This window comes from Equus przewalskii, chromosome 9 (genome assembly GCF_037783145.1).
Source record: "Equus przewalskii isolate Varuska chromosome 9, EquPr2, whole genome shotgun sequence".
Classification (NCBI taxonomy): Eukaryota; Metazoa; Chordata; class Mammalia; order Perissodactyla; family Equidae; genus Equus; species Equus przewalskii.
In genome coordinates, this window is record NC_091839.1 from 17236868 (window position 1) to 17256759 (window position 19892).

General features: G+C 60.4%; 1 protein-coding gene across 2 annotated transcripts; it reads left to right on the forward strand.

The window, feature by feature from the left end:
• Positions 1 to 391: 391 nt before the first annotated feature.
• Positions 392 to 19751, forward strand: EHD2 (EH domain containing 2). 2 transcript variants are annotated; one of them, XM_070558071.1, is made up of 6 exons: positions 392 to 719; positions 2650 to 3110; positions 3643 to 3740; positions 7508 to 7920; positions 15129 to 15293; positions 17956 to 19751. In XM_070558071.1, the coding sequence occupies exons 2-6, from the start codon at positions 2707 to 2709 to the stop codon at positions 18505 to 18507; spliced, it is 1632 nt and encodes a 543-aa protein (XP_070414172.1). In that variant the 5' UTR covers positions 392 to 719; positions 2650 to 2706; the 3' UTR covers positions 18508 to 19751. The 2 variants fall into 2 exon arrangements, with proteins under 2 accessions (XP_070414172.1, XP_070414173.1); XM_070558072.1 differs by having other exon boundaries at positions 609 to 719; positions 2468 to 3110.
• The last annotated feature ends 141 nt before the right edge of the window (positions 19752 to 19892 follow it).

Consider the following 19892-nt stretch of genomic DNA (forward strand, 5'->3'; position numbering starts at 1 on the left):
GGGAGGGCTTCTCTGAGGAGGCGACGTTTTCGGAGACACCTGAAGGAGGGGAAACAGCGAGCCATTAGGATTCCTAGGGGGAGAGCATTCCAGGCGGAGGGAACAGCAAGTGCAAAGGCCCTGAGGTTGGAGGGTGGTTGGCGTGTTTAAGGAACAGCAAGGAGGCCAGTGTGGCTGGAGCGGGCTGGGGACAGGGAGGGAGGCGAGGGCAGAGGGAACGGACAGATCGCGCGGGGCTGGTGAGGGCTTTGACCTTGACTTTGAGCGAGCGAGGAGCCAGGATGGGTTGTGAGCAGAGGAGTTTCACGAACTCGCTCAAGTTTTAAAATTATTATTAGCGCGGCTGCTGTTATTGTTATTATTATTATTGTTATTGTTATTCTCATGTTAGCAAGGGAGACACATCCGGGAGTGGCCCCATGCCCGAGGGGGAGGCGGAGTTTGAACCCAGGGAGGGGGAGCCCGCGCTCTCACCGTCTCGGGACGGCGCCCTGGCACTCCCCACCAGGGGGCACCAGAGGCCGGGCGCCCGGTTTGGGGAGGTTGGGGGGGGGGCTCCTCGGCCCGCCCCCCCCACCCCGTTCCCTCCTCCCGGCTCCGGCCCCACCCGGCTCAGACGGCTCCGGACGGGACCGCGAGCACAGGCCGCTCCGGGCGCCTCGGATCCCGCGGGACCCCACCGCCCTGCCGCGCGCTCCGGCCGCCCGCGCGCCCCACCGGTGAGTGGCCCCCCGGCAGCAGCTGTCGCCCCCCCCGCGGAGCCCCGAGCCTGGCCCGGCTCCAGATTACTCCCCTGCGCGCCGCAGACCCTCCATCCCCACCCCCGCGGGGTGTGATGGTCTCCCCTTGTCTCCCCAACTCCCCCCACCCCGGCCCCTTCCAGTCTGTCACAGTGTCCCCCACCCTCGTCCTCCCTCCAGGACCCTCCCAGTCTCTCGCGCTCCCCCATCCTCCCTGCCAGCGGAGATCCCCTCCTTGGGGGTGGTCTCCCGGACACCGCCCTCATCCATCTCTGCCCTGCTTGGCCCCTCCTCCCACCCAGGGGGGCCTCTCCCACCTCCCCGACCCCATCGCCTGTCCAGCCACGTCTGTGCAGCCACCCCAAGCGTCCTCCCCTGGAACCCTCCCTGCCTGGACACCGCCCAGGGCCAACATCTCCGTCCCAGCTGCTGCCTCTCCTTGCCTTCAGGGACTCCTTTCCCCCTCGGCTCCCTTTCCTTTCCTTTCCTCTCTTTCTTGGTATTACTTATCGTTATGATTTTATGGATTTTAGCATACTGATTTGCAGTGATTTCGGATGCTCAAATGGTCCCATCTTTGGCCAGGGGGCAGCCCCTTCGAGCCGGGTCCTGTGTCCCCATGACGCGCCCCATGCATTTTGAGCCCTTCCCCACTCTCCGGTCCAGCCTCGCTTGTCCTTTCCCTGCCCCAGCCCTGGAAGCAGCCATTTCTCCAGGAAGCCCCAGTTTCTTGCAGTGGAAAAGAGTATTTGCAGACTCCAAGCTGACCAAAAGCTGGTTCTGTGGAAAGATCAGTAAAATTATAAGCATTGAGTTAGACCGATGAAGGAAGGAAAAAAAAAAAAAAAGAGCAGACATAAGTGACTGATTTCAGGACTGAAAAAGGGGCCATCACTACAGATCCTATAGAGAAGGAAAGGAGAGGAAGGGGTGGTAGGGTTTGGGTGCGGGGGGTGCTCCTTGCTGCCGGGCTGGTCACTGTTTCTCTCCCTAACTCCTTAGACCCAGGAGCACAGGCTCTGAGGTCAGGTTGCCTGGCGTCCCATCGTAAGCACTTACTAGCTGAGTGATCTTGGGCAAGTCATTGCCATCTTCCTGAGTCTCGATTTCCTGGTCAGGAAAGTGCGGACGATAATAGTCCGACCTTCCAAGGTTGTCACAGAGATTAAATGAGTTAGAGCCAGGTCTGGCACGCAGTGGTCCCACATGTTGACTTATTGCTCTTGTGAATGCCCAAGGCCCCTCGTGTCTCGGGTGCCTCCCTTCCCACCCCTCTCCTCACGCCCCTGTGTCCAGCCACGCCATCCTCTCTGCCTCAGTGCCCTTGTCGTGCCCAGTCTTCAGGGGCCAGCTCGAAAGAAAGCCCAGCCAGAGCTTTGCGGATCCCGTGGCGGGTTCATCGTGTCCCCTTCTGGTGCCTACAGGTCCACTGCCTGGAGTTTCCCGGGCACCTCTGACTGCCTGGTACCCAGGTCCTCTCCTCACTGGGGGCTCAGAGTGGACAGGGCTGGTCCCTGGCCGGTTTTTGGGGCCCACAGCTCCTGACACATGGAGTGATTTTAGTGAAAAATGTGTGAAATGATGGAAAAGGGGAAAAAAGTGCAGGAACTGAGAAATCTATTTTTTCCAGGCAGCTTCCACCTCCTTCCCTTTGTCCATTCCCAGGTTTGCACCAGCAGTCCCGTTTCTTCGATCATTGCACCGTTAATCTCTTTCTCTTCCTCCAGCTGGAATAATGACCTTCTTCCTCCGTGAACAATCAGCGTCTGGTGTCCCCATCAGTGCTCTCTGCTCCTCCCCCTCTACCCATTCCACCATCCTCCACCCACGCCACCTCCCGGCTCCCTTCCGTCTCCTCCTCCTCCTCCATCAGGCAGTCCCCCATCAACACTCTGTCCCCCGTTTGCAGGCAGCTCCCCACTGTGTGCATCTTCCTCGGTGAGCCCAGTGGGCACGCGCCGCCACCATGTTCAGCTGGCTGAAGCGGGGCGGGGCGCGGGGCCAGCAGCCCGAGGCCATCCGCACGGTGACCTCGGCTCTCAAGGAGCTGTACCGCACCAAGCTGCTGCCTCTCGAGGAGCACTACCGCTTTGGGGCCTTCCACTCGCCGGCCCTGGAGGACGCCGACTTCGACGGCAAACCCATGGTGCTGGTGGCCGGCCAGTACAGCACGGGCAAGACCAGCTTCATCCAGTACCTGCTGGAGCAGGAGGTGCCCGGCTCCCGCGTGGGGCCCGAGCCCACCACCGACTGCTTCGTGGCTGTCATGCATGGCGACACCGAGGGCACCGTGCCGGGCAACGCCCTCGTTGTGGACCCGGACAAGCCCTTCCGAAAACTCAACCCCTTCGGGAACACCTTCCTCAACAGGTGTGCAGCCGAGAGCCCAAGGGCACATCTTCCTGTCCCTGGCCCCCATCTCTGGCCCTCTTTCTCTCCTTTTCAGCCCCTTTCTCTTCTCTCTGCCTGATGCTCCCCCTTCCTGCCTCTGCTCTCCTGCTGCCTTCTCTAGGGGAGCCGTCAAGCCGGTGGGACCAGCCTGCCTGGGTTCAACTCCTGTCTAGCTGGGTGGCCTTGAGCAAATGACTTAACCTCTCTGTGCCTTTCTTATTTTCATCTGGAAAATGGGGATAACCATAGTCCCCACTCCATAGCGTTGTTATGAGGACTAAATGAATACACATAAAGTGCTTAGAAGAGGACCGGGCGCAAAGTGAGTGTTCTGTGCAGGGCAGATCTAAGTTTTTATGGTTATCATTCTCTGTCGCCATCTTCCTTTTCTCTTGCAAGGTCCTTCCCTTCTGCGGACCTCCTTTGCCTCTCTGCAGTCCTGGTTTCCTTTCTGGTGTGTCCTCTCCTCCTGCCCCACCCTGCACTGACCCCTGACCTTCTTCCACCCCAGGTTCATGTGCGCCCACCTCCCCAATCAGGTCCTGGAGAGCATCAGTATCATTGACACCCCGGGCATCCTGTCAGGCGCTAAACAGAGAGTGAGCCGTGGTGAGTCTCCAAGGGAGGAGGAGCTGGGGCTGGACTCCCGGGTCTGAGGGAGGAGGGGCTGGGGCCTGGACTCCCGGGTCTGAGGGAGGAGGGGCTGGGGCTGGACTCCCGGGTCTGAGGGAGGAGGGGCTGGGGCTGGACTCCCGGGTCTGAGGGAGGAGGGGCTGGGGCTGGACTCCCGGGTCTGAGGGAGGAGGGGCTGGGGCTGGACTCCCGGGTCTGAGGGAGGAGGGGCTGGGGGCCTGGACTCCCGGGTCTGAGGGAGGAGGGGCTGGGGCCAGGACTCCTGGGTCTGAGGGAGGAGGGGCTGGGGCCAGGACTCCCGGTCTGAGGGAGGAGGGCTCAGGGTTTCCATAGGCCTTGGGCCCTGTCCTCGGCCCCGAGCTGGCCGGGCAGCAGGAGGGAGCTGGCGGGAGGCTGGGATTCCTCCACGCTGGGCCCTGGAGGGGGGGGGTGGTGGTGAACACGTGTGAGCCGGCCGCAGCTGCATGTCCGGGCGGGTGCAAGGATGCAGGAAGAAAGACCAAGAAAGACACAGAATCAGAGACACAGAGGGCCTGGGGGGCGAGGCCGCGCTCCGGAGGGACGGGAGCCCTAGGGCGGAGGCAGCGAGGCTGGGCCGTGGGAGCGCCTCTCCCCGGCTGGGCCACCGATGCGGCTGGGAGGGGGGCCTGGGCGCGCGCCAAGGCCGGGCCTGGAATTTATAAACAGCTGTGCAGGGGGAGCGGCGGGGGGCGGATTCCAGCGGGGCCTCCGGGGAGCCGGCCCCACCCCTGCCCCGCGGGCTGCGCATCTGCGCCCCCCCCCCCCCCAGCCTCGTCCCCGCGTCTCTGGCCCCCGCCCCGCACGGCCTCCGGGAACCGGGGCAAAGGAGGCTGCCGAGTGGAGCAGAGGGGACCGGGAGGCAGGGCGAGGGCGCCGGGGGTTACGGTGTCCCTGGCCGCGGCCCAGCGGGCGCGCGTCCCCGTCCCCGGGGAGGCGGGAGGAGGCAGCGCAGAAGCGATGGGGGGGCGGGGAGATCCTGGGGGGCTGGGCCGGGACGGCGGAGGGGGTAGAGGCAGAGGAGGGATGTGTGGATTTGTGTGTGTGCGCGCGCGTGTGCCTCTGACTGTGGCTGGGTGTGACTCTGTGTGACTATGGGATTGCGTGTGACCGACTGCGGGTCTGCATGTGGTTGTATTGTGAAATGGGTGCCCCAGGGAGCCTGGTGGAACTGTGTGCACAGCTCTGTGTGTGGGGCCGGCCTGGTGGCGCAGCAGTTAAGTCCGCACGTTCAGCTTTGGCGGCCTGGAGCTCTGTTGGTTCGGATCCCGGGTGTGGACATGGCATACTCAGCAAGCCACGCTGTGGCAGGCATCCCACATAGAAAGTAGAGGGAGATGGGCACGGATGTTAGCGCAGGGCCAGTCTTCCTCAGCAAAAAGAGGAGGATTGGCGGGAGATGTTAGCTGAGGGCTAATCTTCCTCAAAAAAAAAAAAAAGTGTACCTTTTGTGGAACTGTGTGCCATTGTGTCTGTGTGGGTGCCTTCGGATCTAGACGGGTGTGAAGCTTGTGTGTGTGTGTGTGTGATGGTGGGTGTGCAAGCATGCTCTGCGCTTGTGTGTTCACGCTGGTGTCTGCTACTTTGTGCGGGTCTCGCCGTGTCCTTGTAATTGCATCACCACGACTGTCTGTGTAGCTCCCAGATTGTGAGCAAGAGCGTATCGAGGAGGGTGCATCCTGGAGCATGGGGCTATGATTGTGTCCAGGTGTGTGCTGCAGCCTGCATACCTGGGGGCGCGCACGCGTGTGTGCGTGCACGCGTGGATGCGTGTCCGCCTCTGCGTGGGAGATCTACAAAGACACGCGTGTGTGACGGCAGCAGAGTGAAGCCCGCTGGCGGGGTCAAATCTGGGCTCTGCCACGTTTAAACTGTGGGACCCTGGCAAGCCACTTGACCCCCCCCCGTGCCTCAGTTTCCCCATCTGTAAAATGGGAATAAGAACGGTGTCGGCTTCCTGGGCTGCCCTGAGGGTTAAAATTGAGCGTCACAAGGGGCCAAGTACCCCGTCGCAGTGCGCGGCACCCAGGAGACGCTGCAGATGCGCTCACATGACTGTGGGTCCTGCATGAGGGCCGCTGTGCCCGGCCCCTCCCCGCCACGTCTCCCATTCCCACGCTGACTCAGCCTGCGTCTCTCCTGCCCTGCCTGCGTGAGACACACTTTCCAGATCCCGGCCGGTGTGTGTGTTTGTGCAGACACTGGGCAGGGAGGGGGCCCCAGCTGCCGTCCCTCTGGTGACCGGTCCTTCCTCCCCCTGGACAGTGTCACCCACCCCCGCCCTGCCCAGTCTCCAGCGGCTGCGAGGAGCCGGCTTCCTTCTTGGCAGGATAGGCCGGGCAGCGGCTCCCCAGCTCCTGCTCCGTCGCCTCCTGCCTGTGTGTCTTGAGTCGATCCCTTCACCTCTCTGTGCCTCAGTTTCCTCTTTTGGAAAAGGAGGGTCATAAAAAGCGCCTGTCCCCTGGGATGGTTTTGGAGATGCAATGAGCTCAGTCAGGAAAAACATGAAGCGACAACAAAGGAATCAGCAGTGGCTCTGTGTTCTGCCAGTGAACGCATCCCCCAGGTGGCCACTCTGCGTCCCCTCCTCCGGGAAGCCCTCCTTGGCCCCCAGCGTCCCCTCTGGGCTCCCCCATCTCAGCCCGGCCACTCTGGGGATGGGTCTGTGTCCCCTGTGGACTGCGAGCCCAGGAAGGACAGGACTGGGACTGCCTGAGCCACACGGTGTCCCCGGGACAGAGCAGGCAGCTGTGGATGGCCCCCGAAGGACTCCCCCTGCGGTGTCCGGCGGCCATCGTGACTCATGCTTGTCGAGCTCTCGCCGCTGCATTTTTTTTGTCTTCAACACTTTTATTGAGGTATAATTTATGTGCCTAAAGCTCGCCCATTTTAAGGGTACCGTTCCGTGCCAGGCCCTGTTGCAAGCTTTTGTTATCTATTCGCTCATTTATATTCTTTGAATCTTCACAATAGTCCTTTGAGGTAGGTCCTATTATGAAAGAAGAAACAGAGGTTCAGAGAGGTTCCCTACTTGCTTAAGGTCACACAGCAGATGGGGGCAGAGCGGGATTCAAACCTGGGTCTTCCTGACGGCCAAGTCGGGGGTCGCAACCACTCCCCTCTGCTCTCCCAAGCATCGCTTGTAGTTAAATGAAGGAGTGAAGGAGCCGTGGGGGTGCATGAATGAATGAACCCAGGGGCCAGGTTTTGGGACGGGTGCTCCACAAAGACGAGGACCTTGCCTCTGTGTGCCCTGTGGTGTCCCCAGTGCCCAGGACAGGGCCTGGGGCGATCTGACAGTTCCTGGGGAGGGGCTGGGAAGATGGAGGCGCTTGGGGAAAGGGGGGTCCAGAGAAGCACAGGGAGTCTGTTGGGAAACACTTCAGTGTTTTAACAACCTGTACATCGGGACCACTGCGGGCCACTAGTATCTGCCGAATGAATGAATGAAAATGGGGGTGGGGTTGGGGGGTGGTGATTGCCCCCTGTAGCCACATGTTTTGAGGGACTGGGGCCAGATTGATGGGGGAAATACTGGGGGCGTGGCCAGAGCAATGGGATACATTTGTGGCCTCAGTTATTTCACATAGACAAAGATTTGTGTAGTTAACAACCTGAACACCCGTACAGTCCTATATCGGTGCAAAGAAATGGATGCCTCCGCATGGTCGGAGCGTGGGGGACTGACCTCTGCCCCTGGTGGTCCGGTGTCCCCCCTCCTCCAGGCTACGACTTCCCGGCCGTGCTGCGGTGGTTCGCGGAGCGCGTGGACCTCATCATCCTGCTCTTTGACGCCCACAAGCTGGAGATCTCGGACGAGTTCTCGGAGGCCATCGGCGCGCTGCGCGGCCACGAGGACAAGATCCGCGTGGTGCTCAACAAGGCCGACATGGTGGAGACGCAGCAGCTGATGCGCGTCTACGGGGCGCTCATGTGGGCGCTGGGCAAGGTGGTGGGCACGCCCGAGGTGCTGCGCGTCTACATCGGCTCCTTCTGGTCCCAGCCCCTCCTCGTGCCCGACAACCGGCGCCTCTTCGAGCTGGAGGAGCAGGACCTCTTCCGCGACATCCAGGGTCTGCCGCGCCACGCCGCCCTGCGCAAGCTCAACGACCTGGTCAAGAGGGCGCGGCTGGTGCGGGTGAGCGGGGCTGGGGGCGGGCGAGCGGGGCTGGGGGCGGGCGAGCAGTGATGGGGGATGGGCGAGCAGTGGGGGGGTATGGGTGAGCAGTGGGGGGGATGGGCGAGCAGTGGGGGGGATGGGCGAGCAGTGGGGGGGATGGGTGAGCAGTGATGGGGGATGGTGAACAGTGGGGGGGGATGGGTGAGCAACGGCTGGGGATGGGCGAGCAGTGGGGGGGGATGAGCGAGCAGTGGGGGGGATGAGCGAGCAGTGATGGGGGATGGGTGAGCAGTGGGGGGGATGGGCGAGCAGTGATGGGGGATGGGTGAGTGGGGGGGGATGAGCGAGCAGGGATGGGGGATGGGTGAGCAGTGATGGGGGATGGGTGAGCAGTGGAGGGGATGGGTGAGCAGTGGAGGGGATGGGCGAGCAGTGGGGGGGATGAGCGAGCAGTGGAGGGGGATGGGTGAGCAGTGATGGGGGATGGGTGAGCAGTGGAGGGGATGGGTGAGCAGTGGAGGGGATGGGTGAGCAGTGGGGGGGATGGGTGAGCAGTGGAGGGGATGGGTGAGCAGTGGGGGGGATGGGTGAGCAGTGGGGGGGATGGGTGAGCAGTGGGGGGGATGGGTGAGCAGTGGAGGGGATGGGTGAGCAGTGGGGGGGATGGGTGAGCAGTGGGGGGGATGGGTGAGCAGTGGGGGGGATGGGTGAGCAGTGGGGGGGATGGGTGAGCAGTGGGGGGGATGGGTGAGCAGTGGAGGGGATGGGTGAGCAGTGGGGGGGATGGGTGAGCAGTGGGGGGGATGGGTGAGCAGTGGAGGGGATGGGTGAGCAGTGGGGGGGGATGGGTGAGCAGTGGAGGGGATGGGTGAGCAGTGGGGGGGATGGGTGAGCAGTGGGGGGGATGGGTGAGCAGTGGAGGGGATGGGCGAGCAGTGATGGGGGATGGGCGAGCAGTGGAGGGGATGGGCGAGCAGTGGGGGGGATGGCTGAGCAGTGGGGGGGATGGGTGAGCAGTGGAGGGGATGGGTGAGCAGTGGGGGGGATGGGTGAGCAGTGGAGGGGATGGGTGAGCAGTGGGGGGGGATGGGTGAGCAGTGGAGGGGATGGGTGAGCAGTGGGGGGGATGGGTGAGCAGTGGGGGGGATGGATGAGCAGTGGAGGGGATGGGTGAGCAGTGGGGGGGGATGGGTGAGCAGTGGAGGGGATGGGCGAGCAGTGGAGGGGATGGGCGAGCAGTGATGGGGGGTGGGCGAGCTGTGGGGGGGATGAGTGTGAGCAGTGCGGGCATGGGCGAGCAGTGGGGGGATCAGGCGAGCAGTAAGCGGGCCACACCTCCCGCCTCTCCTCCACCCCTGCTCTCCTGGCCGCCAGCCGCCGCCTTATCAGCTCTCCGAGAGTTCGCTCTCCAAGCTAAGAGCCTCTCCAGGCTGGGTCGTTCTGGAGCCGCGTGGAGAGGGGGCCCCCACCGTGGCTTTCTGTCTCTCTCCCTGCCTCTGTTTCCACGTCTCCCTGTCTCTTCTCTGTCCTGTTCTTCCTTCCTTCACCTCCTACCACCCACCACATTGTGTCAGGTCCCGCCTCTGCTCACAACCTGCCCCGGGACTCCATCTCACTCAGCGAAAACCAAGTCCTTCTGGAGGTCCACAGTCGGCCCCTTCCACCCTCACCCTCAGACGGTCCCCATCTGTCACTCCCTTCCCATCATGCATTGCACATCACACTTGCCTCCTCCTTCCTACCTCAGGGCCTTTGCACTTGCTGTTTCGTTTTCCTGGAAACCTCCCCCTCCTCGCCCCCTTCCCACCTGGCTATCCACATGGCTTGCTTGTTGCCTCCTTCAGGTCTTTACTCCACTGTCACCTTTCAGAAAAGCTTCCTTGCCCTCCCTTTGTCTAAATATAACTCCCCATGTGAGTCCTCCTTCATCCTGTGTAGTTTTCTCCATGGCGGTCATTACCGCCTGGCCTTATGTCACCCGTTCATTGGGTTTCTGTGTTCACTGCCTGTCTCCCTGGAGTTTAAGCTCCGCAGAATCAGGGATCCTTGAATTTGTTCACCACTGTGTCCCCAGCGCCTGGCACAGACTCGGTGCTCAGTAAATATTTATCGAATGAATGACATGGAACAAACACTCGCATTCAACAAAATCTCTGTGCCTGGCTCTGTGCCGCGTGTCCTGGGGACACAGCAGTGACCAGGGCAGCCCAGGGGAGGGGAGAGACGCATCCCCACACAGTGACAACCCAGCACGGGCAGGGCTGGGACTGGGAGCCCAGGGGGAATCAGGGAGGGCTTCCTGGAGGAGAAGGCATCTGGGCTGCCAACTGGAGGATGCGCCGGAGAGGAAGGGAATGGATTCTAGACAGCGGGACCAGCCAGTTTGTGGACTGGAGATGAGAACCTGGCCAGTTCAAGGAAGAGGACAGACGTCAGTGTCGAACCCAGTGTAGACAGTGCAAGTAACTGACTCTTGAGGCTGGGGAGGTGGGTGGGAGTCAGACTTCCCGGGGCTGTGGCCAGGAACCTGTGCTTCATCCTGAGGGCACTGGGGAGCCATGCCAGGGTTCAGAGCAGGGGAGGGACAGGGTCAGACTCTGGCTGCCTCTGGAGGGTGGATTCAAGGGCGGTGAGTGACTGGGGCCGGAGACCAGGGAGGACGCTGGGGACCGAGGAACAAGGAGGAGCCTGGATCAGGACGGGGCCTTGGGGAGCGGGAGGAGAGCACTGGGTTAAGAGCCATTTTGGAGGCCAAATGGAACATTGGTGGGGGAAGCTGCCAGGGTGGAGGTGGGGCAGGAAGCCCGGCAGGCGGCGAGGCGCAGAGGGCCACAGGGGGTGGGGGAGCCTGAGGTGTTGGTTTAAGGAGCAGCGAGAGGGGGTGAGTCAGAGCCCCCACTCCCACCCCAGGAATCCTCCCTGGGAGGGAGCGGCCCAGGACGGCCTGCTCCTGAAGGCTGGGCATCGGCCGCTCTCCCGCTCTGCCCGGCTCGGCACTGTCTGTCTGTCTCCTCATTTCCGCCTTTTTCTTGTTCTCTATTTATTTCTCTTTCCGTCTCTCCTTTCCTCATTCTCTCTCTCACGCTCTCTCTCTGTCTCTTTTCATCTCTCTCTGTGTCTGTCTCTCTCTGTCTCTCCCCACTCTCTCTCTCTCTCCCTCTGTCTCTCTCCATCTCTCCCTGTCTCTCTCTGTCTCTCTCTGTCTCTCCCTCTGTCTCTCTCCATCTCTCCCTCCATCTCTCCATCCCTCTCTCCCTCTCCATCTCTCCCTGTCTCTCCCTCTGTCTCTCTCCATCTCTCCCTGTCTCTCCCTCTGTCTCTCTCCATCTCTCCCTGTCTCTCCCTTTCTCTGTCTCTCCCTCTGTCTTCCCGTCTCTCTCAGTCTCCCCCCGGCTCGCGCTCGTCCCCCACGGTCCCCTGTCCCCCAGGTCCTCCCCAGCTCTCTACCCCGAAGGCGGCGGCGGGGGCTGGAGCCCAGGCCGCAGGCGCGAGGGGCGGGGTCGGCCCGGACACCTGGTGCCCCCGCCGGGTGGGGGGCGGCTCCGGAAACGCGGACACACCCCGGAGCCCCGGCCCCCGCGCCCCGGCCGGCCCGCCCTCCCACCTTATCTCTTCCTGGCACCTTCCCCCGCTTCCTCTCTGGAAAAGCCATCAGCGCCCTCCCGCCTCCCACCTTCTGGTACCCGGGGAGCCGCCAGGCCCCGCCCCCTCGCCTCATTGGTCCGCTCCCGCAGGCCCCGCCCACCCGCCTGGCCACGCCCCCGCCCCATGGCCCCTCGGACCCACAGACCCCCCCCTCCCTCCCCTCCTTCGGGCAGATCCCTTCTTGGCTCCCCGGTGCCCTCAGGACACGGGGTGCGCTGTGACCAGGCCACACCGCCCCCACCCTGCCCCGCGTCCCTCCCTCATCCGCTACACTTGGTCCAACCATCAAACAACAGCCACACCCTTTCCGTCCCCCGCTCCCCCCTGCCCCGTGCTCTCCCATCACCATACAAGGCCTTTCTGGACTCTTGGTGACCGCCCCTCTGTGCCTCAGTTTCCCCATCTGTGCGACGTAGGGTGTGGAAGAGGCCTCTGGCTCTGCCCTTTGGTTGAAATGATAGCTGCTAGAAGGGGCGATTTCGCTGTGCTCGGATGCTTGAGGCCAAGGTCTCGCCGGGGTCTGATTCTAAAGTGGCCAGGATGCCCTGAACCTTCATACCGAGCTTCTCTGACGTGGCTTGGTGACAGTCAGCCAACAGCTCCTGAGCGCCTACAGCGTGCTCCCGCCCTGTTCTAGGCCCTGGGGATACAGCAAGGGACAAACCAGATAACGTTTTTTTCTTGTGGAATTACTTGTTAATGGAAAAGGAGAGGTTAAACAAATTAATCTATAATAGTATATTGTATGTGATCAGCATTATGAAGAAAAATGAAGCAGAAGAGAGACTGGGGAGGGACTATGTTAGGGACATCAGGGAGGGCCTCCCAGAGGAGGCAATATTTGAGCAGAGACCTGAAGGAGAGGAAGGTCTGAGGTGTGGAGATCTGGGGGAAGACCATACCAAGCAGAGGGAACAGCACGTGCAAAGGCCCTGAGGCAGGAAGAGGCCTGATGTGTTTGAACAAGGAGCCCAGGGTGGCTGGAGGATGCAGGATGGTGGAGGGTGGGAGGATTCAGAACTGGCAGGGGACCGCCAAAATTTTTAGCATTCTAAACTTATGATTCACTAAACAAGTGTTTTTAACTGAACGTTTAAGACCGTCTCATGGCAAAGCATTCATGCTCTATCGCACGTGCTCCGGCCCTCCTGTGACCCGACCAGCTCTCAGGTTCTCTTCCCTCGAGGCCTCCCCCAGGAGTGGTTTCTTGTGTTTTTTTCCCCAGATTTATTCTATTTTTATTAAAGCATATACATTTCAGTATTGAGTTTCTTGTTTAAAAATAGGATGTACAAATGCTCGTTATTCTGCCCTGTTTGTTTGTTTTTTGATGACTTGTGAGATTGTGGCTCAAAGGCTCCCAAGCTCATTGGTTTATTCTGCAAATACTTCTTGAGCGCTGTCTGGGCACGTCGTGCGGGCGCTGGGGACAGAGGGGAGAGATCCAGCCCCAGCTCTCGTGCAGCTCACTTTCCGGTGGAAGGACACAGAATGGGGAAGGCAAGAGATAGAGGAGATAACGATGGATGGTGATAAATGTTGTGAAGGAAACAATAAAAGTAAAGAAAGAAAGTAAGCGGATGGTGGGGGCGGGGGGCGCCTGCTTCCCATGGGCCAGCCTCTGTGAGGAGGCGGCACCAGGAGGAAGCTGAGGGAGCCTGCGGTGGGGAGCCCAGGGCAGGGCTCCAGGCAGCGAGGGGTTGTGCAAAGGCCCTGAGGTGAGAAGGAGGTTGGCATACTGGTAAAACAAGGAAGGGAGGTGAAGAGGCCGAAGGGGAGATAAGGTCAAACGAAGCAGTAGGAGCCGAGTCAGGTGCTTCTCAAACCATTCAGTCTTGGGACCTCGTCACACTCTTCCAAATTATGGAGGACCCTAAAGGGTTTGTGTGTACACGGATGACATCTGCCGATGGTGACCATGTTAGGACTTATAACTGAGAAAATGTTTAATATTTATCTCATAATATTAATTAGCCCACAACAAATATAGAATTATTTAGTAGCTGTTTGTGATAAATGTTATCAATGAGTTATTGATAACTTCTATTAATTAACAAATATGGATAATAATGAATATTAAAAGATCATTTAAAATAATAAACCTATTACATGTTAACCTAAGTCACAGATGTTTTATCAAAATTAACTATTTTCCAAACAATGAACAAATTAGGGGGGCCAGCCCCGTGGCCTAGGGGTTAAGTTCAATGTGCTCCGCTTTGGTGGCCTGGATTTGGATCCTGGGCATCGACCTCCACCACTCGTTGGCAGCCATACTGTGGCAGTGACCCACATACAAAATAGAGGAAGACTGGCACAAATGGCAGCTCAGGGCAAATATTTGTCAGCAAAAAAAAAAAAAAATTAGGGAGGATAGTGGCCCTGTTTTGCTTTTTTTTTTTTTGTTAAGGAAGATTCACCATGAGCTAATACTACTGTGCCAATCTTCCTCTATTTTTTTTTTTTTTTTAGTATGTGGGCCACCAGCACAGCATGGCCGCTAACAGAGCAGTATAGGTCCACGCCCCAGAACTGAACCAGGCCACCAAAGCAGAGCGTGCTGAACTTAACCACTAGGCCACTGGGGCTGGCCCCCCCCGTTTTCCATTTTTGCAAATCTCTTCGATGTCTGGCTTCCGAGGATCCTCATATCTGCTCCTTCATTCAGTGGGTTGCTGTATCACGTGTCTTGTGGCCTTTGAAAACTCCACCGTCCGCTCTGGAGGAAATGAGAGTAAAAAAGCCAGACAGCGCCTCATCATTATGATTAAAATGGTTCTGACTGTGCACGTGTCTGAACCCCTCCGGGGTTCCCCGGACCACACTTTGAGAATTGCTGGGGGGCCTCGCGGGCTGTGGCGGGAGTTTTGAACTTGAAAAGAGGCAATTTGAGACTTTGGACCAGCGTCTCGTGGTGTCTGGTGTTTGTTCCTAGAAACAAAGAAAAGGGCAAGAGGGGAAGCCAGGAGGCCAGTGGGGTGACGGGTGTGTCCCCCGGCCCTGAGGCAAGAGAGGGTGAGGGCTGGGACAGGGATGGCCACGGAGATGCAGTGAAATGAAAAACGTCGGGGAGACACCTGGGAGGCAGAAAGCAAAGGAGTCTCGGATGGACAGGATGTGGCTGCCGAGGAGAAAGGGGGATCCGTCCAGGAATGACTTCTGGCCTTCCGGCCTCTCCTGGGGGGCAGGGGGTGCCATTTGCTTGCGGCGATGGGCACAGCTGGGGGACGTGGCGGGGGGCCAGGCCCAGAGTCCACCGAGGGCGTCAGAAGAGCTGTCTAGGGGTGCTGATGGGGCGGGGGGCTCAGCAGCTTGAGCTCCGGGAGCCGCCTGGGCTGGTCTGTAGATGTGGAAGCGGCTGGCGTGCAGGGGTGTTCGAGCCCCAGGAGGGGCCGAGGTTGCCCTTCCACCCACGGCAGCAGCGGCAGGAGCAGCTCACCTGTGACTCTTAGAAATGCAGACTCTCAGGCCCCAGCCTGGACCTCTGGGTGGGGAACCACCGGCACCCTGTGTTTTCAGTGAGCTCCCCCCGACCCCGGGGGATGGTGACATGGGCTCAGGCCAGGACTCCCCTCCCGCAGGTGCACACCTATATCATCAGCTACCTGAAGAAGGAGATGCCCTCCGTGTTTGGGAAGGAGAACAAGAAGAAGCAGCTGATTCTCAAGCTGCCTGTCATCTTTGCCAAGATTCAGCTGGAACATCACATATCCCCCGGCGACTTTCCTGACTGCCAGAAGATGCAGGTGGGAGGCCTCCCAGAGGAGAGGGGGGAGGTGGGGGACGGGAAAGTCGGCTTCTGTGGGCTTGGGATGGGGCCTCCAAAACTGCAGAGATGGATGGCAGGTTCCGGAAAGCACCTCCTGCGAATAGTTCCGTGGAAGTTTAGTTTTGTGAGTTAGGATGAGGGAGTGAAGAGAAAGCCCCAAATAACTGTGGCTTAGTTAACAGAGAGATTCATTTCTCTCCTTTGTGAAGTCCCGGAAGGTGGCCCAGGGCTGGTTTGATGCTCTGCAGAGCCAGGGACCCTTCTGTCTTATTTCGCCTCCAGTCCCAAGACCCCCCTCATGGTACAGAATGGCTGTGGGAGCTCCAGCCATTGTGTCTGCATTCCAGCCAGGAAGAAGGGCAGGGGAGAGGGGCGGGGAAGCTGATGGGACGGTCTCTCTAAAGGCACTTTCTAGAACAGTGCTGCCCGATAGTCCTTTCTACAATGATGAAAATGCCCTGTGTTGTGCTGTCCAATATGGAAGCCCTCTAGCCACATTAAAACTGAAATTTTAAAACTAATTGACGTTTAAATACCCACCTGTGGCAACTGTCTTGAACGGGATGGTTCTGGAGTTGCACCAGCAACTTGTGCTGACATCCGATTGGCCAGAACTCAGTCTCATGGCCACGGGAGTTGCACCTGCAACTTGTGCTGACATCCGATTGGCTGCAAGGGAAGCTGGGAAATGTAGTCTTCCCTCTAGGCGGCCAGATGCTCAGGTAATGGTCAGGGTTTGCAGAGCTGAAGAAGGAACAGACAGATATCGGGGGACCCCTGGGGGGCTCCTCGAAGGTCCAGGCCTCGGATTAACCAGTGGCGGGGAACGCACTGGGTCTGGGGGTGGTGGCAAAGGACAAATGAAGACCTGCTGGAGGAGGGCAGGGCAGGAGTGACCGAATGACCGTGGGGACAGGTCCAGGCTCAGGTGTGGAGGTGGGACGGGCCCCCGGCCCCCGCGGAGCCTCTGCTCTGAGATTGCATTAGGCTGGCACTCAAAGCCGGTGGCCTTCGGGTCTGAGATGTCTCCAGCCCAGGAATTATAGGGTGAATTTCCCCTTGGCGTCTACGAGCCCCATGATCCTGGGCCGGTCCCCTGACTTTTCTGAGCCTCAGTTTCTTCAGCTGGAAATGGGCATCTTGAGAGTCCCTGCTGCCAGCATTTGCAAGCCTGGGGCCTGGCACCGCGTCTGGTCTAGATCAAGGTCTCAGCATGACTGACATTTGGGGCCAGATCCTTCATCGTGGGGGGCTATCCTATGTCCCGCGGGATGTTTGGCGGCATCCCTGGCCTCTACCCCCTCGATGCCAGTAGCACCCCCCAGTTGCGACAATTCAGAAATGTCTCTAGAGCTCGCCACCCGTCTGCCGGGGGTGCAGCATCACGCCTGGTGGAGAACCGCTGGGCTGGATAAATGGCAGCTGTTGACATCACGTGGACGCTCCTTGAGCACTTGATCCGGATGAATTCATTTAGCCCTTCCCACCCCCTCAAGTCGGGGGAGTGCTCATGCTATCGACCCATTTCATAAGCAAATGTGGAAACAGGCCCAGAGAGGTGAAGTCACTTCCCCGAGGACACACAGCTCCTACGTGGCAGAACTGGGTCAGAACCCCAGCAGCCTGGCCCTGGAGTCCTCCGGCTCTTCACCATCACGCCCCTGCCCCTATCTGTCCCCATCAGCGGACCCCTCCGTCTCGGCTCTGGAATTTAATGGGGTGCCACGAAATGGGTCGGTCTTTGCTGCAACTCTCCCGGTGCAGGTGACTCAGAGCTGCCCGTGCGAGATGCAGCGAGACCACAAACCCGGCCCCACAGCTGCTCTAGCACAAGACGACTTCTTGGGGTGGGGTGGATCCCAGGGTCTCCTAACGGTCTGGCCATCCCAAACCTAAGCTGCACATTTGGCAGCCGGCCCCTTAGCTGTTTCTGTGTGGTGGGGTGACAGAGCTAACGCCACAGCAGGAACTAAAATTTCTCTAAGTTGCATAATAGTCGGGGTGCTGGCTGGGCGGCTGGGGTGCCTTAGAGGACGGGCAGGGCTGAGGGTCGCCGGGTGTGCTCTGGTAAAGCTGTGGCTGATGTCAAAATACTGAAATCCATGGGGCTGGCCGGGTGGCCTAGTGGTTAAGTTTGTGCACTCCACTTTGGTGGCCCAGGGTTCACAGGTTTGGATCCTGGGTGTGGACCTACTGCACTCATCAGCCATGCTGTGGTGGCGTCCTACATACAAAATAGAGGAAGATGGGCACAGCTGTTAGTTAGCTCAGGGCCAATCTTCCTCAGCAAAAAAAAAAAAAAAAAAAGAAAAAAAATCAAAATCACTGAAATCCTTTCAGCTGGGAAACAACTGTGGCTCTGAGTCATCAGAGGGCCCCTGACCTCACCACCGTCGTGTGATTCTGGGGGCACGCCCAGCCTGGTGGGAGGGCCGCAGGACCCTATTGCCCAAGTCCGTTCTGAGTGGTGGGTGCCCAAGCAGAATGGGTCGTGCATATATTCAAATACTTCCACCCCCTCGGGAAAGAGCTGACACCAGAGCTGGCCAAGTGTCCCCGGGGGTGCCAGGGGGCCGGAGGGCCTCAGGGACGGTGCCCCCTGACCTCTGGGTGCCCCCGTCTCCTGCCTGCCCCCGTAGGAGCTGCTGATGGCTCACGACTTCACCAAGTTCCACTCGCTGAAGCCGAAGCTGCTGGAGGCGCTGGACGAGATGCTGACTCACGACATTGCCAAGCTGATGCCCCTGCTGCGGCAGGAGGAGCTGGAGAGCACCGAGGCGGGCGTGCAGGGCGGCGCGTTCGAGGGCACCCACATGGGCCCGTTCGTGGAGCGGGGGCCCGACGAGGCCCTGGAGGATGGCGAAGAGGGCTCGGACGACGAGGCCGAGTGGGTGGTGACCAAGGACAAGTCCAAATACGACGAGATCTTCTACAACCTGGCGCCGGCCGACGGCAAGCTGAGCGGCACCAAGGCCAAGACCTGGATGGTGGGGACCAAGCTCCCCAACTCGGTGCTCGGGCGCATCTGGAAGCTGAGCGACGTTGACCGGGACGGCATGCTGGACGACGAGGAGTTCGCCCTGGCCAGCCACCTCATCGAGGCCAAGCTGGAGGGCCACGGGCTGCCCACCAACCTGCCCCGCCGCCTCGTGCCCCCCTCCAAACGCCGCCACAAGGGCTCGGCCGAGTGAGCCGGCCCCTGCCCGCCGGCCCTCTCTCCTCGCCCTGCTGTGGCTCCCCAGCGCCGGTCTGCTGCACGCACACCCCACCCCGGCCCACATGCACCCTCCCTGCCCTCCTTCCTAGCTGTGGGGACCGGGGTCTCTCCGCCCCCCACTGCCTGACAGTGGGGACCAGTGGAGGGGCCAGGCTTCTCTGCCCGCCAGTCACACCTCTACCCGCACCGACGCTTAGGCACGTCACACCGACACTAACACCCACACACCGAGGCAGCCATTCAAGTATTTATTGAGCACTGACTGTGTTCCGATGTCCGGGGGTTCATTCTGGGCACTGGGATTACAGCAGAGAGCAAGAGAGACACCGACGTCTGCCCTCATGAGCTGACATCCTCAGGACAGAACAGCCACACAGCCACACAGACACACACACACACACACTGGGCCCTAACCAGTCTGCTCCCCGATTCTGGGCAGGACCCCTCGCCTGTCCCCATAAGTGAGCGGCCACTGGGCTGACATGACTGACAGGCAGGCCCCCTTGTCCCACCCCATCACCCCACCCCCATCACATCCTCAGGTCTCGGGACCACCAGGGGCTCAGAGGGGAGACACAACTTGCTACTTCCGCACAGGGAACCCCCCCCCACCCATGGGACCCTCCCCCTAGCTCTGGCCACACCCCTTTCTTTGATAAGGATCCTTCGCAGACGGAACAGCCCCTTCGCTCCTGGCTCCTCCCGCACGGTGCCCACGCGGAGGTCTTTCTGTCCTCGCCCCACTGCCCGGGATTGCGAGCCCGGCCTGCCCCCCGCCCCCCGGCTGGTGGTCTGAGTTTTACACGGCTGCACACGGCCTCTGCCCGCCGTCCGGCCCCATCGCAGCGGAGCCCGTCCCGGATTCAGAGGCCCCCGGGGCTTCATTTCAGTGTCCTTTTCAGGGCTGTCGTGGGGGGGGGAGGAGGGTCTCTTGGTGCTACAGCCCCACCCCCACCCGCCAGGGACCTCTCACCCCCGCCCCGCCCCCCACTCTCTCCTGCCTTCCCCACACGTGAGTGCTTGACCCTGGTGGAGCACCCCATGAGAAAGATGGGGAGGAGGGCAGGAGGTGCGGAACGACTCCCCCTCCAGGGTGCTCACCGGGGTTCCCACGCTCGCCGTCCCCCCCCCCGCCCCCCATGCCAGGGTGGGGGACCCCGTGAAAAGCAGAGCGTCCCCACGGAGCGAATAAAGGCCAAGGCTGCTTTCTTGGTGGGAGTCGGCTGTCTCGGGCTGGGCTGTGGGGGATGGGATCGCTGCCCCCCCTGGGGCCGGAGAATCCTGGCCAGGACTTCAGTGTCGGGGTGGGGGGGTCCCCTCCCAGCTCCCAGGGGCGGGGGTGGAGGCCGTGACTCAGTG